General features: G+C 40.1%; 1 protein-coding gene across 1 annotated transcript in view; it reads left to right on the top strand.

Annotated features, from left to right (window-relative positions):
• Positions 1-4,346: 4,346 nt before the first annotated feature.
• Positions 4,347-24,579, top strand: part of CAT (catalase) — a 30,894-nt gene continuing 10,661 nt past the window's right edge. Inside the window, exons 1-8 of the mRNA XM_037522476.2 lie at positions 4,347-4,523; positions 15,873-16,044; positions 17,406-17,516; positions 18,427-18,557; positions 19,108-19,212; positions 20,113-20,238; positions 22,051-22,242; positions 22,680-22,832. Coding sequence (XP_037378373.1) covers positions 4,458-4,523; positions 15,873-16,044; positions 17,406-17,516; positions 18,427-18,557; positions 19,108-19,212; positions 20,113-20,238; positions 22,051-22,242; positions 22,680-22,832 — 1,056 coding nt within the window. The 5' untranslated portion in view covers positions 4,347-4,457. The remainder of the gene's footprint in view (positions 4,524-15,872; positions 16,045-17,405; positions 17,517-18,426; positions 18,558-19,107; positions 19,213-20,112; positions 20,239-22,050; positions 22,243-22,679; positions 22,833-24,579) is intronic.

Raw genomic sequence — 24,579 nt, 5'->3', positions numbered from 1 at the left:
TGCATTTTCCAATCTTCCATTAGTAAGCACACATTACTTAAAAAAAAAAAAAAAAAGTTAAGAACAAAGTCCAAATTCTGGTTCCTGTGTTTTCTTTTTCTTAAACACCCAGTTCAGTCACAGTGACTGGGACCCGGGGAAGAAAAGACACATGGAATTTCCCCTTAGGATAGTTCCAACTATGGCCCTTTTCAGGCCCTAAGAGACACCGGGGCTGCTTCCTCCTAAGTAATTATTCTTATTAAGGCAGGGGGAAAGGCGGACAGCACAACAGGCGAGCAGAGGGTGTATGCCTCTGCCACACATAAAACCATGGTTACTTCCAAAGGGAACTTCTACTTCCTCTCCTGCTAGCACAGGTGGGGTGGGTTGGACTCAACTAGCAGTGGTGGTGTCCACTGCCCTTCTTTCAAGGACACTCTGGATGGGAACCCATCTCTTTTCCTTACGTTGTGTTCATTTCTCTCTGTTCCCCTTCTCTTCAATTTTACTTCACAAGGTCAGAGTGAAGAGAATTGCATTGAAATATGCAGAACATCCCCAGCCTTTCAGAGGGTGGATGGAATCAGACTAGAAATAAATAAATATCTCAGTTAATGTCTTTCCTCCTTCTGCTTGGTATACATGTCATCCAACAAGACACAATTAATTCGAGTCATTCTTTTCTTCCAAACACTGATGAAAGAAAATTTGCCTATAGAAGTTCTGTGAACAGCAAAAGCTGAGGGACCAGCATTTCTCTTCAACATTTTTTAGATGGTCTATTTTGTAAGCTTGGTTTTAGATCTGGACTATGACATTGTGTTTTGTGCCAGGATATTTTCTTTCCTTAGGTTTATTTATTTCTTGAATAATCAAGAGAATGGCATTTTCCATGATTCAGTTTTATTCAATACCTAAAAAAATGCTTATGTGTTTATATTAATAAACGTAAACATAAATATAAATAAATCTGGGAACAAATTTGTCACCGAACCAAAATTTGGAATTATCTTTGGGAGCCAAACAGGTTTTGATTTTAAAGAAGAGTTGATTTTTAGAAGTGTTTTCAGTTAAACGAAATTATAGTCATTAAACCGATGAATAAACTCTACCTATGTAAGCAATATAAATTCATTTGTCATTACTTGTAAGCATAAAGCTTATGTCAACATACAGGATAGGACATGATTTGAAACTGTCTTGTTTTTCCATTTATCTATCATTGGAAAAATTTCCTTTAAAATATAAACCAACAGTAAAGGAAATAGAAAAAAACAACAGTAAAGGAAACAGAAAAAACCCCACAGGACAATGTTTATAAAAAGAACAAAGGTCAATACATGACTCTAGTCTCTTTTTATTTACTTTGTTGATTATTTAGCTTAGTTAATGAAAAAAATGATTAGTTTGATTCTTTCAACATTTATTTATTCAACAAACCATGGACTCTGGAGATGAGCGAATAGGGCTAGAATCCCGACTCTTTCTCCGAATAATTGTACAACCTTGGGCAAGTTTTTTTTTTTAATTAAAAAATTATTTATTTATACATATAAAAACTGGAGTATAGGCCAGAGTTGCAGGGTAGGAGGTGAGAGGATCACTAGAGTCATAGTGGGGAACAGAACAGGCAGATATACCGAAATACATTGCTGAGGGGAGCAGTGGGGAGACAGGAGAGGTCTGCTGCGCCGTGTGGATTAGCTCCCTGGCCAAGGAGCGAACTCTGTCTGCAGTGGCTGAGGATAGCTTCATAGTGCTGAGACTTAACTCCTTGCGCCACCAGGGAGGCCCTGGGCAATTTATTTATTCAAGTTCTTTATGAATAAAACCTGTACTTACAGAGTTGATGGGAGAGTTAACTAGGCAAATCAACACAAAAAGCTGATAACAATCCATTGCAGAGTTAATGTTGAATAAATTCTAGGTGGGCAGGAGTACAACAGAGAGCATGGTCCCTGCCCTTGTGGAGTTTAAACTCTAGTGGCAGTGTGGATGGAGTGGATAGCAAAAACATCATATAAATCACACAGTTAATAGTGTCTCTACTATTATGTTTAGCGTAGTGAAGAAAAAAATAAAGGGCATTAAAGACAAATTTGTGGGTTACTTTTCCAAAGAACTTGAAAATTAAACTTTTATCACTGAAGTCTTTAATATCACACTTTGTAAAATCAAGAACATCTGAAATGTCTACATCATATGACCACCCATCATATGTCGTTTTATTGAAAAAAAAAATCAAACGTAAAATTTGAGAGCTTTGAAGATGATGGCATATTTGTATCTATCATGTTATTTACAGATAAACCCTAGCAACTGAAAGGGAGTTGGGGGGCACTCAATCCATTTGATTATAACAACAAACTAGTCAATAACTTACTAAATATCTTACTTTTTAACTCCTTAGTAAATATTTTACTTTTTAACATAGCTCTTTGAAGACATGGAATGTTTCAAAATTCTTCATCTGGGGCCAAAATTTGGGGAAGTACATTACTACAGTTTTTAAAGAAACCAACTTGTTACCTTTCCAATGCACACCAGAGCTGAATACCTCTTCCCAAGTACATGCCTATCTAAGTTAAGCTGTTTTTGACTAGTAAGGCAGGAAATCACACCATCTTAAGTAATTAGGGCAAAAGCCTAGAAAGTGATAATTCATGAGAAAGTTAAGAAAGTGTTAAGAGAGAAAAAGAAGAGGAGTTATAAGAGCTTTTAAGTACCAGCCAGTGTTTAAACTGTATTACTCCACTAATACTCCGTGAGGTAGGCACTATTATTACATTGATTTTATGTAGGAAAATACCGAGGCATGAGAGGCTAACTAATTTGCTTAAGATCTCACAGCTAGGAAGTGGTGGAGTCAGCAGAGGAGCATAATCACTTGTTCTGCCTTCTCCTGAGATAAATAATGTGGGTAGAGATAGAAAGGAAAGAAAAATTGTGTTCTTGCTTCTGGAAAATACAGGAAAGGGAAGAATTAGAGCTCAGACATCCAGAGGGAATGCAGTGAGTTAGGACAGAGAGAGGTGGAACAAACAGCAGAAATGGGGGTTTAGCTAGGGAACAGAGAGATTTCAGGAACCATGGATATATACCCCACATAGGATATTCTGATACACAATCATGCCAAAATGCAAAATATACAACTTTTTTTTTATAAGGATATGTATATATGTGTATCTATGTATACACACACAAACACACACACACACACACACACACACACACATATATATATATAAATCCTGACCCCATAATATATGTGTGTATATTGACTCCAACTCACCCATTCCCCAAAAAACCTTCACTCTCTGTGCATCAGTAATAGGAAAGGCTCACTGAAGGTTAGTGCAAAAGTTGTCTGTTTTATTTAGTTCTTGGTAATAAAATGGCCCTGTGGTACTATCAACATATCATGTACTCAGAAACAGAATCTGTTGAATAGTAAGGTATCTTCTTAGATATCTGGTAGGGTCTTCCTCTGAGAAAGGCAGGATAACAGTGATTCAGGGTCCAGGCTCTGAAATCAGAAGCCCAAGTTCTGACATTTAGCTAGCTTTTAAGTTTTAGGCAAGTTTCTTCACCTCTCTTAAGCTTCAGATTCTTTGCATTAAAGATGGAATATAACAAAACATTCATCAAAGGATTGCTGTGAAGATTAAATTAAATAACCTGGCAACCATCTGGCAGTGCCTAGTACCCAGCAGATACTCAAAATATGGGACTCTCTTCCTTGGATTTTACATTATTAAGACCACTAAGAACTTGCCAATGTTTCTTTCATTTTTTTTAAGGCACATTTTTCTGTGCATATCATTCGTGATAAAGAAAAAAAGAGTAACATTTGAGACTAAAATTAATGCTTATACTTAATTGCAGAATCAGTGCTTGCATTTATTTATTCCAAACTCCACCCATCCTTGTCGCAATATTTACATTAGGGTATGCCAAAGCTTCACATTGCACATAGGAATTCAACCCAGGAGTTCTGACTTTTAGAGAGCTGAGACATATTTACAGACGCCAAAGCCCAGCTCAGCAGGGGTTAAGCGTTTCCTCAGTACAAATGGCCACTAACCGCAGCGTGCCAAGGGGGCCAGAGGGATGCAGATAACTAGGGGCCCAAGTCAGGTCCCCAGAGGTGGGGCCTCGTTCTGGGTCCTTCGATTAAGGGGTGTGGAGCGGGGAGGCGGGGCACGCCAAGCCAATCCCAGACGCTCCCAGCCCAGGGCCCCCCTCCCTCCGGAGTCCTTGCTCCTCGCCCCCCTACCCCTCCCCTCCTTGGCGTCGCCGCGCCTCCAGGCGGCCAATCAGAAGGCGCCTCCCGAGGGGGCGGGGCGGGGCGGGGCCGGCCGGGTCGGCGTCGCCTACTTTAGCCGCAGGGCGGTAGTTCTGGTCGCCTGTAAAGGGTGAGACGCGTGCGTGGAGGTCGCCGGCGACGTTCTGTGACGCCGATCGGACACGACACCATGGCGGACTCCCGGGACCCGGCCAGCGACCAGATGAAGAACTGGAAGGAGCAGCGGGCCTCGCAGGTGCACCCCGCGCGCTCGGGGCCCGCCCGAGGGTCACGCACGAAGCCTGGGTGTCCGCGATAACGGCCCTGGATTTTGGGGCGCTTTGGGAGTGGGGGTGGGGGGGCTGTACCACCGATCGCGGGCGGCGGGGGGAGGTGCAGATGGACGGTTTCATTCCCGGGGAGGCGGGGAGAGGTTGCTGGGCCTGCGGGACTTGTCAGTGGCGGGGCGCGCGTGTTTGGCTCTGAAATTTGCACTTTTGCCAGCTAGGGCAGAGGTCACAGTTTTAGGGGCGTAATGAAGGCGAGTGGGGGAAAGAAGCAGAGAGCTGCAGCTGCAAGGAAAGAAGTTTGGGGGAAGTGAGAACAGCTCTAGCTTTAACCTTGTTGTTCGAACAATAACTGCAAGTTTTAGTATTTGCTCGTGCCGTGGGGGCAGGGACAGTGTTTTACCATCTCGATGTGCCCAGCAGTTGTGGCGGTGACTACTACTTAGTACGCACAGCATGACACGAGTGGACAAAATAATGTTTGTAGCCACTATTTCTTTGCACTAAAAAACGTCAAGTCTGGCATATTAGAGCTGGAAGCTACATTAGGGGGTGGTTGGTGCATTTCTTCAAGCAAAATAATGTTGGTCGCCACTATTTCTTTGCACTTAAAAACGTCAAGTCTGGCATGTTAGAGCTGGAAGCTACATTAGGGGTTGGTTGGTGCATTTCTTCACGCTTTGTATTTGAGAACCTGCATGTGATGGGTCCCGTGCTGGGACAGGTGTATAATAAGTTCTAATGATGTCCAAACTACGTTGAGAAGCTCAAGGTCTGGTTTTGTAGACTTGACTACGGTAATCAACAGTTGATTACCATCACTGTGTTGAGGACTCTTTTTTTTTTTTTTAAAAGATTTATTTATTTATGCATACAAGAGTTGGGGTACAGGCCAGAGATGCAGGGGGTGAGGCAGAGCAGGGAACAGAACAGGCAGACTGACTCTTAATACAGATTATCTGTAAGGTGTAAAGGGAGTCCCTGACTTGGCTTACAGGCTCCCCAAAGCGGTGACATCTGAGCAAGGGCTTTACTGATGAGTAGGATTTAGCCCACCGGCAGTGGGTGAAGCATTTCAGTCCTGTCCCCAGGGGTGAAGAAACTTAACGGGCATCCTAAGGTAGTTGAATTAGAAGAGAAAGCGTCTAGTCAGAGTGTTCTTGCCTCAAATTGGCCTAGAGGGTGTAAGGGACTAGCCCAGTTCCCATAGCTGCTGGTAAATAGCAGAGAGAGACTAGGGCTGTGCTTTTCCTCATTCTGCCCAGTGCTCTTGCTTAAAACCATAGTGTTCATGAGAGAGGGTGTTAATAGTCAGTGTCCATGGATTCCATTCTCCTCTAGGGACTTGGAAAATCTCTCATTCTGTCCTTTGTGATATGTTTCTTGGGTAGTTCGGTGTCTTTTTTTTTTTTTTTGTGAGTTGTAGAGTCTTATTAAGCAAGGCATGCAGTTTAGTGGCAGAGTCAAGATTAGAACTCAGCTTTTGGAATCCAGGCTCTCCAGACTGAGTTATTGCTAAGTCCTGACTCACACTGAAGTTTTCTTGAGTAGTCGGTGAATTGGGAAAAATCTGGATAGTTTTTCATGTAACAAAACTTACTGATTTTTAAAGGACTCCTCTTTATTCGAAGACTAGCTGACTTCTTCATTGTTTGAGGGAATCATTAACTGTTGTTAAATCATTAAGATTCTGCTGTTAATTTACTGAACCTACTTGTTCATTTGAGAAACAGTGCACTCACAAAGCACATCTATAATAGTTGAAATACTGCTCTCCCCTCTGTCTGTGGTGTCTCTGCACTGTGTAAATCGTCCTTCTTTGAGTCACATTGATGTCTTGTTCCTCATCCTTAGCAGCTCTGAGTGTAAACTGCTTATTTCTTTGAGGTCATGCCTCTTCCCAAGACCCTCCCAAAGGAATTTTGCATGTGTCACAGTCTATATAATTTTCCAATTTTTTATTATAAATAATTTCAAACATACAGAAGAGTTGAAAGAATTGTGTGCAGTGTATACGCATAGACCCACCATGTAGATTCTACAGTGAACATCTTACTATATATACTTTATCATATGTTAATTTCATTTGTCTTTTTGTACAGTCATGAACCCCTTTTTGTGGGGGCTGATTTCAGAGTAAGTTAATAGGCTTTGCCCCTGACACTAAGCATACAAATGAACAGAGTTCAATGTTTATGTATGGTTTCAAGGTAATTTTATACAGTACGAAATGCAAAGATGTTAAATGTTCTACTCTGTAACATTTTAATGAATATATATACCTGTGAATCCCATTATCTTATCAAGATATAGAAGAATGACATCACCCTGGCTAGTCCTACTCATTTCCTGTAATCCCTGCGATCTTGCTCTGGGTTGATTTTTTTTTTTTAAGATTTATTTATTTATGCATACTAGAACTGGGGTATAGGCCAGAGATGCGGGTCGGTGAGAGGATTCATCAGAGATGGAGTGGGGAGCAGAACAGGCGGATATACTGAAATACACTGCTGAGGGGAGCAGCGGACGAGACAGGAGAGGTCTGCTGCGCCATGTGGGTTGCTCCCTGGCTGGGATCGAACTCGTGCTGCAGAGGCTGTGGATTGCTTCATAGTGTGGTGCTTAACCCCTTGCGCCACCAGAGAGGCCTCAGGGTTAATTTTTTTTTAAACCATCAATTTATGTACCTTTTTTTGTGTAGCTCCTCTTTAGCAAGAATGTTTTAAGATTAAAAAAAGGAAAGATGCTTTAAGATTCATTCAGGTTGGATACATCAGTGGTTTGTTCTTTTTATTACTGAGTGGTTTTCCATTGTATGAATAGGTATTTATCTATTTGTTTTGTTGCTGGACACCTGGGCTAGTTCCAGAGTTTGGCTACTATTAATAAAGCTGCTCTGAAAAGTCCTACACATCTTTTTATGCATATATGATTCTGTTTCTCTTAGGAAATACCGAGGAGTAAGAATTGCTGGGTCATAGGGTGTGTGACTTATGAGAAATTGCTAATACCTTTCCAAAGTGGTTGTACCATTTTATAATCCATTAACATTATACAAGAGTTTGCTTTGTCACCTCCTGCCAACTTTTGGTGTTACTGGTCTTTAAATTTTACCTGTTCTGTGGGTGTGAACTGGTGTCTTACTGTACTTTTAATTCATTGGCTCTGTACACCTGTGATGCGGAGTATCTCTTCATATGCTTATAGCCCATTGGTATGTTTCCTTTGATAGATCCATTCAAATCTTTATCCTTTAAAAAATTTGATTGCTGGTCTTTTGATTCATAACCGATATTTTGGATTAAATCATATGTGGCTATGTACTGTGATACAAGATCCCCAAATAGATGATGGTGTAAACATATTAGAAATATATGTCTCTCTCTTACCTTGTGGGCCAGAGTGGTTTGAATTTAAAGGGGGGAATGAGTATTTTGCTCCCCATAGTTATTGAGGGCTCCAGGCTGAGGCTCCAGGCTGATGGAGGCTCTCCCTTTTTCAATATTTGACTTGGGTGTCACTGTTCTGTCACAGAAGGTAAAGAAGACGGAGGGGCATATTGAGAATTGCTGGAATTGATGTAGGTCACTCTTGTTCCACTGTCTGGAAATCTGTCTCACGACCACACCAAACAGTGAGGAAACTTGGGAAATATAGTCTGCGCTGTGTCTAGGAGCTGACCCTACTGCATTAGTCACACCATACATTGCATATTTGGTGAAAGTTGAGCCACCTATTTACATGTGGTATAGAAATGAATCAGTGACATGATTTTTTTTTTTAAAAAAAACTTTACATTCCTTTAACCCTCTGACATTAAAAGCTCTTTCTGCTAGAAAATTATGACAGTAACAGCAGTAATGGGATTTCTTAAAAAAATGTTATCTTCCCTTACTTGGCAAATGCTTTTATATATGAGGTCAGCTCTTTGCCACTGCTCTCCTCCCTGTGCAATTGGTTTTTATTTTGTGCTTGACAGTGAGAGCTTTATCTTTTGGAACCACCATGAGGTCCCCCAGTTGTCACCTCCCTCAAGAAGCAGAGGCAGAATGCCGAGCTGGGTGTATCCTCTTTTGGAGCCAGATTGCCAGCCAAGGCAAAGGCAATTTTATTGGGTGATTTCTTCTTGTGGGAAGATTTTGTTGCTGACAAGTGAATTGGGAGTTTTATAATCTTCAAAAGTGAGCATTGAATCAAATTTATTCAGAGGTAGGACTTGGTTTCTTGATTTCTTAAAAATCTTGATTTCTCGGGGCCTCCCCCCGGTGGCGCAATGGTTGAGCACTGGGTTGCAAAGCTGCCCGCAGCCTCTGCGGCGCCGGTTCGATCCCCAGCTGCTCCCCCGCCGTGGGAGGAGGGTCCCACATGGCGCGCAGACCTCTCCTGCTGCCCGCTGCTCCCCTCAGCAGTGTACTTCGGTCCTTCTGCCTGCTCTGCTCCCTGCTCTGGTTCTGGTGAATTCTCTCACCCTCCCGCGCTTCTGACTGTACCCAGTGCTTGTGTAAATAAATAAATAAATCTTAAAAAAAAAAAGAAGGAAAAAAAAAGAGAAAAGTTAAAAAAAAAATCTTGATTTCTCTTTCTCTCAAAATGCATTGAGAGGAGAGAGTTTGGTTTTCAGGAATTTCTGCTCACTCCGAATGGAACTTCATGGGGACTTCATTGCTTATTGCTTTGAATGCCTGGGCTCTTCCGTCGAGATACTTAGGCTCACCTGGTAGCTGCTCATTCCATAAAAACCGGAGAATTTAAAGATTTCAAGTCTTACTTTTTAGATGGTTTCCTTATTGCTTAGGAGAGAGGTTGGCCTTACTCAGTGTCATAAGACAGAGCCTCTCAGGGTCTAAGAAGCTATGTACTTTTTAGGGTAACTTGATAACGAGGGGGAGGGAGGGAACGAGGGAGAGAGACAGAGAGCAAGAGAGAGAAACAGACCTTTTGGGAAGTGGAATAAAAAATTTAATGTTCATTTTTATTAACCAACATCTAAACCATTCTCTATTTTTCTCCAGACAAGAACAGAGAGGCTGATTGCAGAATGTAGAAAAAGTAGATATTAATTCCCCCCTCATTTTTGTTCTTTATTTTCTTTCTGTGACTACTGTAGCTTTTACTATACGGAGTAAAGGAATCTTTGACTTTTGTGGATCAATTATCCTTGTTTCTTCCTCTTATTCCCAACTTACTTGAAATATGTTAGGACTCTGCTGGTTCTCAGTGCTTCCACGCTCACTAGTAAAGACTGCTGAAAGCCAGAGAAACCCTCCTAGGCAACAGCTATTATTCTGCACATTTGAAAGGTTTTATTTTTGATAGGATTATCCCAAATGTTTGCTTATTGAACACCATTAACAGTGTTTTGAGGGCCTCCCCGGTGGCGCAGCGGTTGAGGGCTGGGTTGCGAAGCTGCCCGAGGCCTCTGCGGCGCTGGTTCGATCCCCGGCTGCTCCCAGGCCACCGGAGGAGGGCCCCACATGGCGCGCAGACCTCTCCTGCCGCCCGCTGCTCCCCTCAGCAGTGTACTTTGGTCCTTCTGCCTGCTCTGCTCCCCGCTCTGGCTCTGGTGAATTCTCTCACCCTCCCACGCTTCTGACTGTACCCAGTGCTTGTATAAACAAAACAAACAAACAAGCAAATAAATAAATAAATAAAACATGCCTCTATAGGAAAAAAAAAAAAAAAACAGTGTTTTGATAATTTCTTGCTGGAAACATTGACAACTCTGCAAGCTAGGAGGAAAGACATGACATGTTTACTCTTGCACAAAATACTAGGTAACAGCCTTGCTTGAAAAAGAAACATTTCCCATGTGGGTGGGGAAGGAACCTTATTCAGTCAGTCTGTGCTCCAAGCACTAGGCGCAAGACCTTGAAGTCTCACATTTGTCTTCCATATCAAAGGCAATTTTTTTTTTTTTTCCTGGCATGGAAACTTTTTCTCCCCTGGGATCCTTGCTTCTTTTCTGGGATCTCTTTCCTGGTATCTTTTCTCTTTCCTGGGATCCTTGGTATCACTTTGGATTTTCTTCTATTTTTTGCTCCCTTTCCTGCCAAATAGTTGAATACAAGCACAGTCAGCTCTTCCCTTGTCTGCAAGATCTTTCTGCTGTGTCTCAGGGCTGCTGAGATGGCCTGTGATAGATGCTCGCCCTCTACTTTGGTTCACTGAACATGTTTACCAAGATGTTTAGTTCTTTATCAAGAACACTGTTTTTTTCTTATTCTTTCTGGACTCTACTTTTTCCATTATATATTATTATTTTATTGAGTGCTAGTATCTTAGGTGGAGGGCGTGGGGTAACTTAGGTTTGTTGCTTTTCTAGTAAGGATAAGTGCCCCGTCTGTTTTTTTGAACACTGTTCAAATTCAAGTAAGGTTTACATATTGACGTGGTTGACACATCTCTTTAGTCTTTCTTTTGCTTCCTTATGGTGGTTACAAACAAGTTGAGAGTGGTTTAGTTTAATCTAGTGATCAATGAAGGGCCAGGTTTCACAGTCACATAGGATCCAAATTGTGGCTTGACAACTAGGGCAGGTTTCTTCACCTCCCTTCTCATTGGCCTCCCCATATTTAAGATGGGATAAAAATCCTCCTTACCTTGAAGGGCTGTGGTGAGGCTTCATCTCTGTAATAAATGCATGTCAATTATTATATTTATATGTATATAAATTGTGTTGACTACCCAGCACATAGAGTCTGCACAGGATATGTTAGCTGTGCATTTTAACAGGAAGTATTGTGTTGTAGTTAGCAGTTTGGTCCTTGAGCCAGTCTGCTTAGGTTCAAATTCAGAGTCTTCTTTTTAGGTGGGTGACCTTGAGCAAGGGGTATAACCTCTCTGTGTTCAGTTTCCTTTTCTAATACTTACTTCAGAGAGGTGGATTAAATGTGATAACCCAAGTAAGGAGTATAGGAAAATACCTGCATGACGCGCTATTATTGTTGTTTTGAGGCTTGAGTGGGTTAATAAATAGGACCTCCCCACTTTTTCCCCTCCCCATACCCAAGCTGAGAGATCAACAAAGAGTTAACAAGATGGGTGGGGTGGGGATCTAAACATCATGCTTATTACTTGATTGGAAAATGTGGCTTTGGCCAAGAGGCTTGCTGAAATTGCACCCCCGAATTGAATTTATGCTGTGCATTTTGGCAGTTCTGGAGTTTACCAGGCCCACCCCCAGGACAGCAGGAGGAATCTGTGGTACCCAAGACTGCTGCTGACTTCCCAAAGGGAAAACGCTGTAGGCTTTGTGCAGGCCTGGGGCCTTTCCCTAAAGTGCCTAGGCAGGGAAGTCTATTCCCTTCCTGGGTCAGGGTAGGAAGACAGGAGAACTTCACTGCCACCCCCTCCCAAGTCACTTGGGGGACAGGTCAGTCTTTGGTTTCTGAACATGGGTGTGCACACTGTAAGGCACATGGTGAATTTTTGTTGAATAGATGTACAGTTTTCGGCAGTAATTGACTAGGAAATACCAAGTATATTCTGTATTGTTCTCTGCAATGGGAAGTTATTATGATTCCTTTGGGATTGAAAGTTAAGGATAGTTTGACCAATAGCTTTCTTTTTCTAATTTTTTATTGGAGTAAGATTGCATTATAACATTATATAAATTTCAGGTGTGCATCCTTATAACTCAGTGTCTGTGTACACTACATTAGTTCACCACGACAACCTCCAACTCAAACCTTCACCATAAGGTTGACCTTTCTTTTTTTTTTTTTTTTTAAAGATTTATTTTTATTTATACAAGAGCTGGGGTACAGGGGCCAGATGTGCGGGAGGGTGAGAGGATTCACCAGAGACAGAATGGGGAACAGAACAGGCAGACTGAGCTGAAATACACTGCCGAGGGGAGCAGCGGGCGAGACAGGAGAGGTCTGCTCACCATGTGTGTTGCTCTGAGGCTGGCGGGGATCGAACCGGCACTGCAGAGGCTGTGGACAGCTTCATAGCGCTGTGCTTAACTGCCTGCGCCTCCAGGGAGGCCCAGGTTGACCCTTCTTACCTGTTATAACCCCCCTACCTGCTATGATATTTTATAAGTTCTTGGAACTTCTATGAGCAAAGGGCACTAGTAATAAGTGTGTGCTACGTTAATAAAATATTTCATAAGAGAAAGCCAACCTTACTCCGCCCAGAAAAATTTCTTCATTCATGTTTTAGCTCCAGCCAAAAAATATAAACAGCAAAGCCAAAATGGAATTTTCCTTTAACTTTGAGTTCCTACTCACTATCCTGGTGCCAGTTTTAACCAAGCCAAAGTAGACCTTTGCCAGTCTCTGCAGCAGTTTCATAACAAGTTTGTCTAAAGGTGTTTGCACAGCATTTAAAGTTATAAATTCAACCACTTTTTATTTTTTGGAAGGGAAATGAAAGGAGAGGAGAGAGGCTGTTGCCGCTTCCTCCTCCTACTTAGAAATAATCTTTCTTGCCCATTTCATATGGGACCATAATTTAATTTATTTGTATTTTCAATCCTCACATTCATTTTGCCCTTGTTGATATATTCAGCAACATGTCCAATGTCGGGAATATAGATGTAAAAGGAGTGGACTGTCTAGAGAGGCAAAACAGTAAACAGGCAAAGCATTTTGCTTTGTGGGGGTGCAGAAGGCACTCTTGAGCCGGCTCTAGGGGTGGCAGGGGTGGGGGCAGGTAGATCAGTCTAGGAGAAGCATGTCATGTATAATATCATGTGTAATGGCAGTCAGATAGATATAAACCAAGATATAAACATGTTAACAGGTACAAATGCTGCTGAGAGAGAGAGAGAGAGAGAGAGAGAGAGAGAGAGAGAGCTTTCTTAGAATTGTCTGGCAACAGAATAGGTTTTCTATCTTTGAAAAAGTTCTAAAATGATAGTTCATGGAATTAAAAAAAAAAACCCAATAATTAGCAAGTTGGAGGGATTATCTTTGCTCATCCACACTTGTTATATGTAATAGGTCAACCTGTGCTGCAACTCAGCTCTTTGTGTGAAGTTGCTGACGTTTACGGGGCACCCAGCACCACCCATTAAGTGGCAATAATAACATTTACCTCAGTGAGTTATTGGGAGACTTAAGTGTGATGACGAGTCTGAAGGTAGCCCGGATAAAACCTTGCATTTGGTAGGTGCTCCAGAAATGGTAGTCACGGAGGGGAGGGAGAAATTAGACACCATCAACTACATCTATTCTTTCTTTGCCTTTGGGTTGGTTGCTTTTTGACAGGATATAGCCCCTCCATCATCTTATAGTGGGAGCTATAAGCAGGCATTGAGGGATGTTATTCTTTTTTCTGTTGCTTGTTACAAAAACAAGGGCGCAGGCTCCTGAACATAACTATAGGATGCTTTTAGTGGAGTCCTCCATTCTTCCTTCTCCAAGTCTGCCGGCCTGAACTGACTTGGAGGCCCCAGCCATGCCCTGTGGGGATATTGCAGTTCTCTGTCCTGGGATCTTTTCTGTCTCCTCTGCACTTCTTCCAGGTCCCTTTTCCCCATATTCCAGGACCACAGGTGCACACACTCTTGCACCCCAAAACTGTACTAGTGGCCACAGTTTTACTATCAATTTTGAAAAAAAGAATTGATGCACTAAATACAGCTGCATTTGAGTTGTTTTTTTTTTTTTTAAAGGCTGGGCTTTCATCCAATTTGAGGCGCCATTCATTGTAAAGTGCACCAGGGTTTCACATACTACTAAGAAAGAAAAAACTCGGCCAATCTAAACCCTGGCTCATTGCAGAGATGCCACGTATTGTAAGATAGACTCCAATTTCAGAGATCTTGAGATGTAAAAATTGCCCAAGTTGGTGATGAAATGTGGTGGTTTACATTCATTTAGGAGCCTGTGCTCAATAATGCCTCATTCTTTGAAGAATTTTCCCTCTGAGTTATAATTATTTCTTTGAAGTAAGAGAGTAGAGAAGTCTTGTCTAAGGTCTCCCTTCTTAAAAATAATTATATATGTTTTATGTGAAGTCATTCTAAAACAAGATGTTGTGCATACTTTCAAATAAAAATCTCAGTTGTCTCTAAGTTTATACAGGTGAGTGAAATGTAGGCATAGTTTAGGGAGTTTTTTGAAAGTAATCAAAATAGTGGTTCAGTAATATGGTATATTCATTAAAAATACTTTCGGAACTATATCTCCTTATTACATGAGAGTGAGTCATATTTTCATAAAAACATAATTTGAAAAACTGATAATCAGATAGAGAAGAGCCCTTTCTGATTTAAAATTATTTGAGGAGGAAAAAGAAGAAGAAAATAGAAAGAACAGAATGAGCTATAATTATTATATCACCTAAATGTTGTAATAGTTTCATTGTTATTTAAATTTTTGGTGGCTAAGATTTTTGATGGTGGCACAATTTGAATGTATCATCATTAATTGATTGTTCTTTTATTTTTGGACATTTCAGCTATCTCTAACTTTTACTACTTTAAATAATATCACACAGTGCCACCAACTGAATATAATTGAATGTATCCCTGCCCATGAGGGCAGGAATTTTGATGTTTGCTTCCATAGGCCCAGCCCCTAGAACAGGCCTGTCACATAGTAGGCCCTCAAAAAATATTTTTTGAATGTTGTTGAGTGCATTTAGTGTAAATCGTAATGAATACTTTGTTCCTGACTCTGTTACTGGAGAGTACAAAAGGAAAGCTGGGGAGGTGATTAATTTGAGATGCCTACTTTGTAGAATTTTTAGAGATGTAGTTCGAATCTATCTTCCCAGGAGGTGCATTAAATAGCTGCTTTTCATTCCTTTTTGTCTTGGGTTCTTTAAAGAAAAATCCTTAATCTTAGCATGTCCATTTTTACTTTCTTAGAACATAAAGTTACCATTGTGATCAGAGGACATTACCAGGTAATTCCTCTGCCCACACTGGAATATTATTATTTTCTAGAAACTTCTCTACAGTCTTGTACCTTTATTCAGAAATGATTTTTAAAATTTACTTTTCATGGTCCATTCTCCAGCCCCACCTCTTATTTAGTAAATAAGTGTTTAATGCATTAGCTCTTTTCACCCAAAGCCCAGTGGCTGTATCTGTAGCTGGCACCAGTAGGTGGGCAATATTTTTAGCCATCTTTCTGCATTTAGAGCAGGTTTCTTAGCAGTTTGGTATTGAGACTTATCAAGGTTTCTGAAACCTGACTAGACATTTCAGGCAATGGCATTTTTTTGTAATATTTCAGTACTTTGAACAAGGCAAATTTAAAGAGTATGGACAGAGGGTATACAAGTTGCAAAATGATGTGTCCTATGATAGTGTGAGAACTTGGTTGACCTGACTCATCTGTTCTTTCTCCTTGTTCTCCCAGAAACCTGATGTCCTGACCACCGGGGCTGGTAATCCAGTAGGAGACAAACTTAATGTTATGACAGCAGGGCCCCGCGGACCCCTGCTTGTTCAGGATGTCGTTTTCACTGATGAGATGGCTCACTTTGACCGAGAGAGGATTCCAGAGAGAGTCGTGCATGCTAAAGGAGCAGGTGAGAGCTACCAGCGAGTGTGGGAGAAAGATGGTTTCATGACACCATGGTTAAAAATCATTGCTCAAAGGACCCAAGCACCTCTAATAAAAGTGCCTAATCTCTCTTCTTGGGAGAAAGGAAAACATGCTCATCAGCAGAGGAATTAGCAATTCAATGGTGACTGTTTCCTTGGATTATATATAAAATACTTAATGTTACTAAGCCCAAAGATAATCTTCCATTTCCTCTATTATGCAATTAAGTGAAGAAATAAGAAATTGGAAATACAGACACAAGTACACTGTAACTGCAAGAAGATTTAGATGGTTCACTAACTGGATAAGTACTGGAGTCAACTGTGTGAAATTGAGAATAGTTGTGTTAGGGTGGTGGGTTTGTGGAGATTTTCCCCTTTTGTCTAAAATGTCTTTAAAACTTTTATTTTTCTTTCATTCCAGAAATAGCAGATGGGGGTAGCGTTTAAAAGAAAGCTAAAAAATAAGAAAAAGAAAACTTGAAAAAAAAGAAGAACATGTTTTTCTTTTTTTTTTTTTTGAAAGATTTATTTACTTATGCATACAAGAACAGGGGTGTAGGCCCCCAGAGGCATGGGGGCTGAGAGGATTCACCAGAGACAGAGTGGGGAACAGAACAGGCAGATTGACTGAAGTACACTGCTGAGGGGAGCAGCGGGGGAGATAGGAGAGGTCTGCTGTGCCAAGCGTGTAGCTCTCTGGCCAGCCGGGGATCAATCTCATGCTTTGCAGTGGCTAGAGATAGCTTGATAGTGCTGTCTTTAACCACTGTACCACCAGGAAGGCCCAAAACATGTTTTTCTTTTAATTGCTTATGTGGACTTTCAATTTCTTTATCTTCTCTTCTTCCTAGATCAGATTGCTTCCCACTCCAGGCTCTTTTTTTTTTTTCTTTCTGGGTGGGATGGGAGGCTTTTCCTCATGACCTTAATATGCTGTTTGTTTCCACTTGGGCATCCTTACTAAGTGTTTAATCTGTTCTTCCTTATCCTGTATTTTCTCCTCCTCTTTTCTCTCTTCTTTTTCTTTCCCTGTTCCAAAATATATTTCACAGCCCTCTTAGGTCTGTGACTTTGGGTCAACCTTGGCTCAAGACCCCAGCCCTACTCATGTCCTCCTCTTCTTGGCTCTCCCTGTGACCCATTCAGGTTAGCACGGAGGGATAATAGGGCTTTGCATTTTACTCATCATTTTGTGTTTGGACATTTCCTCTTCCCGTCCTAAGGGAAGCTCCCACAGGCCACGGCTAAGCCATCAGTTTTGCTTGTCACCCAGATGCCTATTGAAGACCTGCTGGTCTGAGTGATGGTCTCACGATGAGGATTTCTGTGGCTTACTCACTAGGTGCCTTTGGCTACTTTGAGGTCACACATGACATTACCAAATACTCCAAGGCCAAGGTGTTTGAGCATATTGGAAAGAAGACTCCCATTGCAGTTCGATTTTCCACTGTTGGTAAGTCGGTCCGTTTGTATGACTGGTATTATTTAACTCAGCCATTTCTCATCTGTGGCATTCCTCATTTAATGTCAAGAAAAAACTTACCAGGAAATAAGCACTTCTGCTAATTATAGTAAAGTTTTATAGTAGAAAAAATACTTTCAGACATGGAGGAAGTTAGTGATAATTCTGTCTGTTGAAGTTTTAGGAAATCACACTTATCCCGAGGTTGTTGCTGCAACTCTGTGACATTTGGGAAGCATTTCCTTCCATGTGGTTGCTTCCAAAGGAAGTCCAGAATGGGAATCTTGCTCAATAACTTTGATAATATCTGCCCTTTACTGAGAATTACTCTGTGCCACTAGATGCTTTGCAGACAATCTTGCTGATCTGTAGATTTGCCCTGCAAGGTGGGATTAGTTCTATTTCGGAGAGGTTAAGTGATTTTTCTTGTGTTGCAGAGATAGTAAGAAATAGATCTGTCATATGTATGTCATGACATACAATGCATGATTCATTTTATTTCTATGGTGGTGTTTGTGCATTTTCAAATTTTAATGCAAAAATAAATTAAGAATAAGAAGCTATATTTTAATTCATTTTCTTAATATTAACCTCATAATCTTGACAACTCACTTATTCTCTTCAATTACTATGTTAGTCTTTGTAATTATTCTCTTCCCTTATTTTAATTCAAATTTTAATTACCTATTTGAACAAAGTCTATCTTATATAGATAATCTTTTCAGCTGTTATTACAGATCCTCTCTTATTATTCTCAATTAATTCTTTTGTTTAATTTGCAGACAGAATTATCTGGTGGGTGGTAGGAATAATAACCCAGTACTAGCTCACTTCCTGGAAGTGGGTTGAGGAGGAGAGATGTCTCATTTTATGTCTCATTTTCCTCATTTGAATCTTCTAGCCGGAGAATCTGGCTCAGCTGACACTGTTCGTGACCCTCGTGGGTTTGCAGTGAAATTTTACACAGAAGATGGTAACTGGGATCTTGTTGGAAATAACACTCCCATTTTCTTTATCAGAGACCCATTATTGGTAAGTGATATGGCATTTGCTTTCCATAGATGTTTGATGATTTAAATTGATTTAAAATTCTCTCTATAGATTCGGCATTTGAGGAGAAGCACTAGGAAAGGCAGACACAAGAAAATTTGGACTGGCTAGATTTCCATATAAGATTGGATAACAGCAGTAGTTGTTAGATTTGGTACTGCAAGATTCATTGATTTAATGGGAACAGTCCAGCTTTCCTTGTGCAGTATGGAGAGGCTTTGCCTTAGAAGCAGACCAAGGGTGTCCACGTACTCTTGAGTAAGCAGGAGTGATGTGTGTGTGTGTGTGTGTTTGTACATTTTATTCCTTAAATAGATACTAGAACTTTGAGTACATTTTAGATACTTTAGGGTATCATTGGTACTAGTTACATATATTGAGTTCATTTTATTTTAAGGTTGACAGCTTAAAGTTCTAGGATGAACTGTTCAGAATTATAATCCACAAACCTAGTAATCATCAGTGTAAGGTAAGACACTATAATTCTCATAAACTTAGTGTTGGTATCTTTTTTTCTCTCTTTTTCCATTAGTTTCCATCCTTTATCCATAGCCAGAAGAGAAACCCTCAGACACATCTGAAGGATGCAGACATGGCCTGGGACTTCTGGACCCTGCGTCCTGAGTCTCTGCATCAGGTGGGGACACTTCTTTTTTGACCATAGTGTATCATCTTAGATAGAGCTGTGAGTTATGCCTCATGATGCGTTTCGCCGGTTCTGGCTAATTGAATTGATTTCTGACCTTTATGGGAGCCTTCCTCAGATTTCTCAATCTTGTAAGAGTTTTATGATGATTGATTTTGTTAATCTCCCTCCATTCTAACATTATTGATTGATATTTAGCAATGTTAAGGATTAAAGTCTCTAGTATGAAGTAAAACTATTTGTATTTATTTATTTATTTATTTATTTTTTTTTATTTATTTGTTTGCTGGTTTGTTTGTTTTTTTGTTTATACATGCACTGGGCACAGTCAGAAGCGCGGGAGGGTGAGAGAATTCACCAGAGCCAGAGCAGGGAGCAGAGCAGGCAGAAGGACCGAAGTACACTGCTGAGGGGAGCAGCGGGCGGCAGGAGAGGTCTGCGCGCCATGTGGGACCCTCCTCCGGTGGCCGGGGAGCAGCCGGGGATCGAACCGGCGCCGCAGAGGCTGCGCGCAGTTTCGCAACCCAGCGCTCAACCGCTGCGCCACCGGGGAGGCCCTATTTGTATTTATTTTAATAACAAATAGGAGATTTGTTATTAAAATAGAATGTGAATAATAAGTTAGGCTAGCTTCAGATTTGTTATAGTTTTTTTTTTAATAAATTTTGATCCATGCAGTTAATGATGTACATATCATACTGCTTTAAAATTCTTCTGTTTGTTATTTTTTATAAATGATTATAATGGTAACCCTTCCTATGGGTGATTTGATGGACTAACATGTTCTGTGTAATAAGGAGATTTCTCTGGAAACTTAGGAGTGTCCTAAAAATCTAAGATGTCTTGATTTAAACTGATAGATTTTTGGTTTTATTTTTCCCTGTTCCTTAGGTTGCTTTCTTGTTCAGTGACCGAGGGATTCCGGATGGACACAGGCACATGAATGGATATGGATCACATACTTTCAAGCTGGTTAATGCAAAGGGAGAGGCGGTTTATTGCAAGTTCCATTATAAGGTATATGTTGCCTTTGCGCATGGGGCTCTGGGAAGACAAAGCTCCCATCACCCAAGTCTTCTTACTGTTCTTGAGGATTGGGCTAAGATCACAGCATTCTTCACCTTTTCCTTATCTCTAGCCCCCTGCCCCTTCCAAGGGTGGGAACTACTGATCTGGTTGATCAGTATCTTGAATATTTTGTTGGCCACCTCCCGAGTGAATATGCTGCCCAGGTGGAACTCTCTCTCTTTGGTTTCTTTTTTTCATGTGGCCAGATGATAAGAGCATACAGCTGCTGTTAATAGTCAAATTTTATTTGCCTGGATTGACTTATACTTACCAAAAAGAGCAGTGTGACGTCACAAAATGATGTGTCTGGGACATGCAGGATGGTTGGTGGCTCTGTAGCTAGATCAGTTTGAACTCAAATCTTCCTTCTTGTAGATAACTCATTTTACTAAAAAGTTCTCTGACTCCAGTTTTGTTGCTGTAAAATTGGGATAATAATATCACCTGTCCATGGTCCTGGAAAGATTGGATTTCTTGTAGGTTACTTTATCCCAAGGCACTGAGGTAATTTGTCTGGATTATTCTGACCTAATATTGCTTTTATACTAAGCCCAAGGGATTCAATGAAAACCAGAAAGTTATTGTATTACTGTACAATTTAGCTCTTTGGGTGACCTGTAGATGGTGATCTCCATTTTGTAATCCCAAATGTAGCTTCATTCCTAGTAAGGAAGAGGGTTCAAATGTTGTCACTATTCAGAAATATTTGGGATTTCTCTTTGCACCAGCCTTCTTGAGTTGACTTTTACTAAGGAAATCTCTCGATGGTGTTTCACTTGTTAGGGATCTTTCAGAAGAAGAAACATGGGAAATCCATTAAGGGACAATATCGTGTGATAATGGGAGTACTTGTGAAAGGGACTGAAGTTATTTGGGCCTTTCTGGCTTGTTTGGAAGTCAGAATACTGATTTCATGTGGTCATAGTCAGAACTGGTTCAAAGCAGCTGTCCGAAAGTTCTTTTCAGCTCTATGAACTATAATTGTATGATATCTTTAAAAAACTTAAGAAGGTATGAAGGTGGAGGAATACTAACTAAGCATGAGTAATTGATTTGAGCTCTTATATAAAATGGGTAATTAAAACATTTCATGTAGAAAGTGGGAAGTCCTTTAGTCATTTGCTTATTTTAAAAATATTGAAAATATTTTGATTTTTTATGATTTGAATAGTAACATGGTTTTAAAAATTCAAATAATACCCAACCTGGAAAACATTTTTGAAGTTGCTCAAGAAGTTAAACATAGGTTTACCATCTGACCCAGTAACTATTTCACAATATATACTCAAAAAATCCACTGAACTCAATACTTGAAAATACCTAAAATGGTAAATTTTATGTTATGTATATGTTTACAACAACAATTGTTTCAGATTGTCTGAAGGAAGTAATGAAACATTCTCTATATGGATGAAAAACAGAAAATACAGTTATTTGAAAAATTGACATGTCAATAATTATGTCAATAATTAAAAAATTCAAATACTATAGACTATATAAAAGGAAAGATAGGACTGACTTTAAATATGAAATGTGTAGATAGATTCCTGGAAAATTAAAGGAATCAGGGTATTCAGGTAGTGTTTCTTGTTGATAAATTCCTATTTGCATCATTTTTGAATAGTGGAATTATTATTACAAGGAAAATCCAAGGAAAGTTGGGTTGAGCATCTAACTTAAAATCCTTCAATGAATTAGTGACTGAAGTTGTATAACTTTGCCAATCGCTTTCAGTTTGAGCTTTTTTCTTTCATTCTGTAGACTGACCAGGGCATCAAAAACCTTTCGGCTGAAGATGCAGCAAGAATTTCCCAGGAAGATCCTGACTATGGCCTCCGGGACCTTTTTAATGCCATTGCCGCTGGCAACTACCCCTCCTGGACTTTTTACATCCAGGTCATGACGTTTAGTCAGGCAGAAAATTTTCAGTTTAATCCATTTGATCTTACCAAGGTGAGTCATTGAACAACTGGATTATTTTAGACTTTCTACATACCTTATTAAAAAAATTTTAATTTAAAAAAAAGTACAAGATACAGTGGTATACCCTTCAGATTTTCCTAGGCTGTGAGTGAGAGTGCAGCTGCATCTTACTTCCATGCTTCTGTTTGATACGTTTATGAAGCTCATCTCTGTGGCTTGCTTTATTGTTGTTAGCAGGGAACAAGTTTGAAAGGATGATGGAATTTTGCCCAGGGAAGCTGTCAATATTTACCACTTACTATTGTGAAAGATTGAACCCAAGCAGTGTATTTACCTTCCTTTCTTGCCTTGTTACTGTATATTAAATAATTATTTTCACTGACTTGATTATATTTGAGAATATTTTTTATGGATACTTTAATTTCCTTTAATTGATTGGTCATTGTGAATATGATTATTACTTTTAGATTTGGCCTCACAAAGACTTCCCTCTTATCCCAGTTGGTAAACTGGTCTTAAACCGGAATCCAGTTAATTACTTTGCTGAGGTTGAACAAATGGCCTTTGATCCAAGCAACATGCCACCTGGCATTGAGCCCAGTCCTGACAAAATGCTTCAGGTAAGCCTGGTGGATTGAGATGTTCTGAGGCAGGAATATATCCTTGCATATGTATACACACACACACGTGATGTAAATTGGCATGACCTTATATGAAGAATCAGCTACAATATCACAGAAACTTTAGTTAACCTGGGTCCTTAGTTCCTGTCAGACTAACTGAAATATCCTTTGTGAGCATTACAGGATAAACCAAATTTCATAATCAACTTTCTTCAAAATGTTAAGACTTTGACATCTTATTTTAAAAGAGTTATTAGAAAGGCCTCAGTTATTTGTAGAAGAAAGTAGTCTTTGTTCAGTCTGTAGCTGAAGGGAGGGAATATAGTTATTGATTACAAGACCTTGGTCAGCCTGATTTTATTCATTTCCTTTTCTGTGGTGATGCTTGAAGTTTTTCCATCTGTAAAAAGATCTGGAGATTATTTTTACAAACCAAATTTGTGTTGGCAGTGATTAACCATTTATCCTGGTAATGTTTGTAGGCATTACACATTTTTTTTTAAGATTTGTTTTTTCATTTATGCATACAAGAACTGGGGTGTAGGCCAGAGGTGCTGGGGGTGAGAAGATTTACCAGAGACAGAATGGGGAGCAGAACAGGCAGATTAACTGAAATACACTGCTGAGGGGAGCAGCTGGCAGACAGGAGAGGTCTGCTGTGCCATGTGGGTCAGCTCCCTGGCCAGGGATTGAACTCATGCCACAGTGGGTGGCAATAGCTTGATAGCATTGAGATTTAACACCTGTACCACCAGGGAGGCCCACTTTCCACATTTTTAATCTCTCTTCAATATACTTTCCCAGGAGTACAAAGCATGAAACATTTTTTTTGGGGGGTACCAGAAATCAGTAGGGTTATAACTGGCTTAATAATTATGTAATAAATCAGTCTTTTGTGATTCTGGACTATGGGCATGAAACAGAAGTTAAAGATTATATGCTAGATCAGACCACAGTGATTGCGGCCACTTACCTAAGTTTGTGATCCCAGGTCAGGCGCCACCCACCATGGAAACAAGCTAACAACGCTGGTGGTTTAAATAATAACTTTTCTACTTTGACCTTGGAAACACCTAAGACTTTTATAGAAAATAAGCCTTTCATTAGCTTTAGTTCAATTTTACAGAAGGAATGACTACCTACTCTGTGCAGAGGAGGACTGTCATGGCGCTGTCATGGGTGCTGTAACTGATTAAAAAAAATACAAAGTAACCAGGATGGGAGGCAGAATGACATGGTGCATCAGAAGGAGAAATCCTGTCTGGCAGGAGGATGAGGACAAAGTTTTGAGAATGAGGTAGCATTTGAAGTGACTTTTGAAGAATGAATTGGATTTTGATTTTCAACAGAGGTAAAACGGGGCAAGAGAGACCTGGGAGAATAGGCACAAAAGTGCACCATGCTGGATATATTTCTTTCTTTCTTTATTTTTATTGTTGCTCTTTATTTTATACATTTTTTAACATCATTTTTCATTTTTGCACAATGTATGCATTTTCTTTTTTATTTATTTATATTTTAATTTAAATTTTATTTTTATATTCCCCATACAATTACAACCCCCTTATTTTGACCCCAAGCCCTCCTTTCCCCGCCCTCCACCCCCCATAGAGTGTCTCTGGTTCATAGTTATTTGTTGATTTTGATATTTTCTTTCTTATAGTTATTCTTTTTCCTTGTCCCTTATTTAAGTTTTCTAGATTCCTGCTATGAGTGAGACCATCCGGTATTTTTCATTTTCTTT

Source organism: Talpa occidentalis, unplaced genomic scaffold (assembly GCF_014898055.3).
Source record: "Talpa occidentalis isolate TD23 unplaced genomic scaffold, MPIMG_talOcc4v2.1 talOcc4.3, whole genome shotgun sequence".
Classification (NCBI taxonomy): Eukaryota; Metazoa; Chordata; class Mammalia; order Eulipotyphla; family Talpidae; genus Talpa; species Talpa occidentalis.
This window is presented reverse-complemented; position numbering and strand designations above follow the sequence as displayed.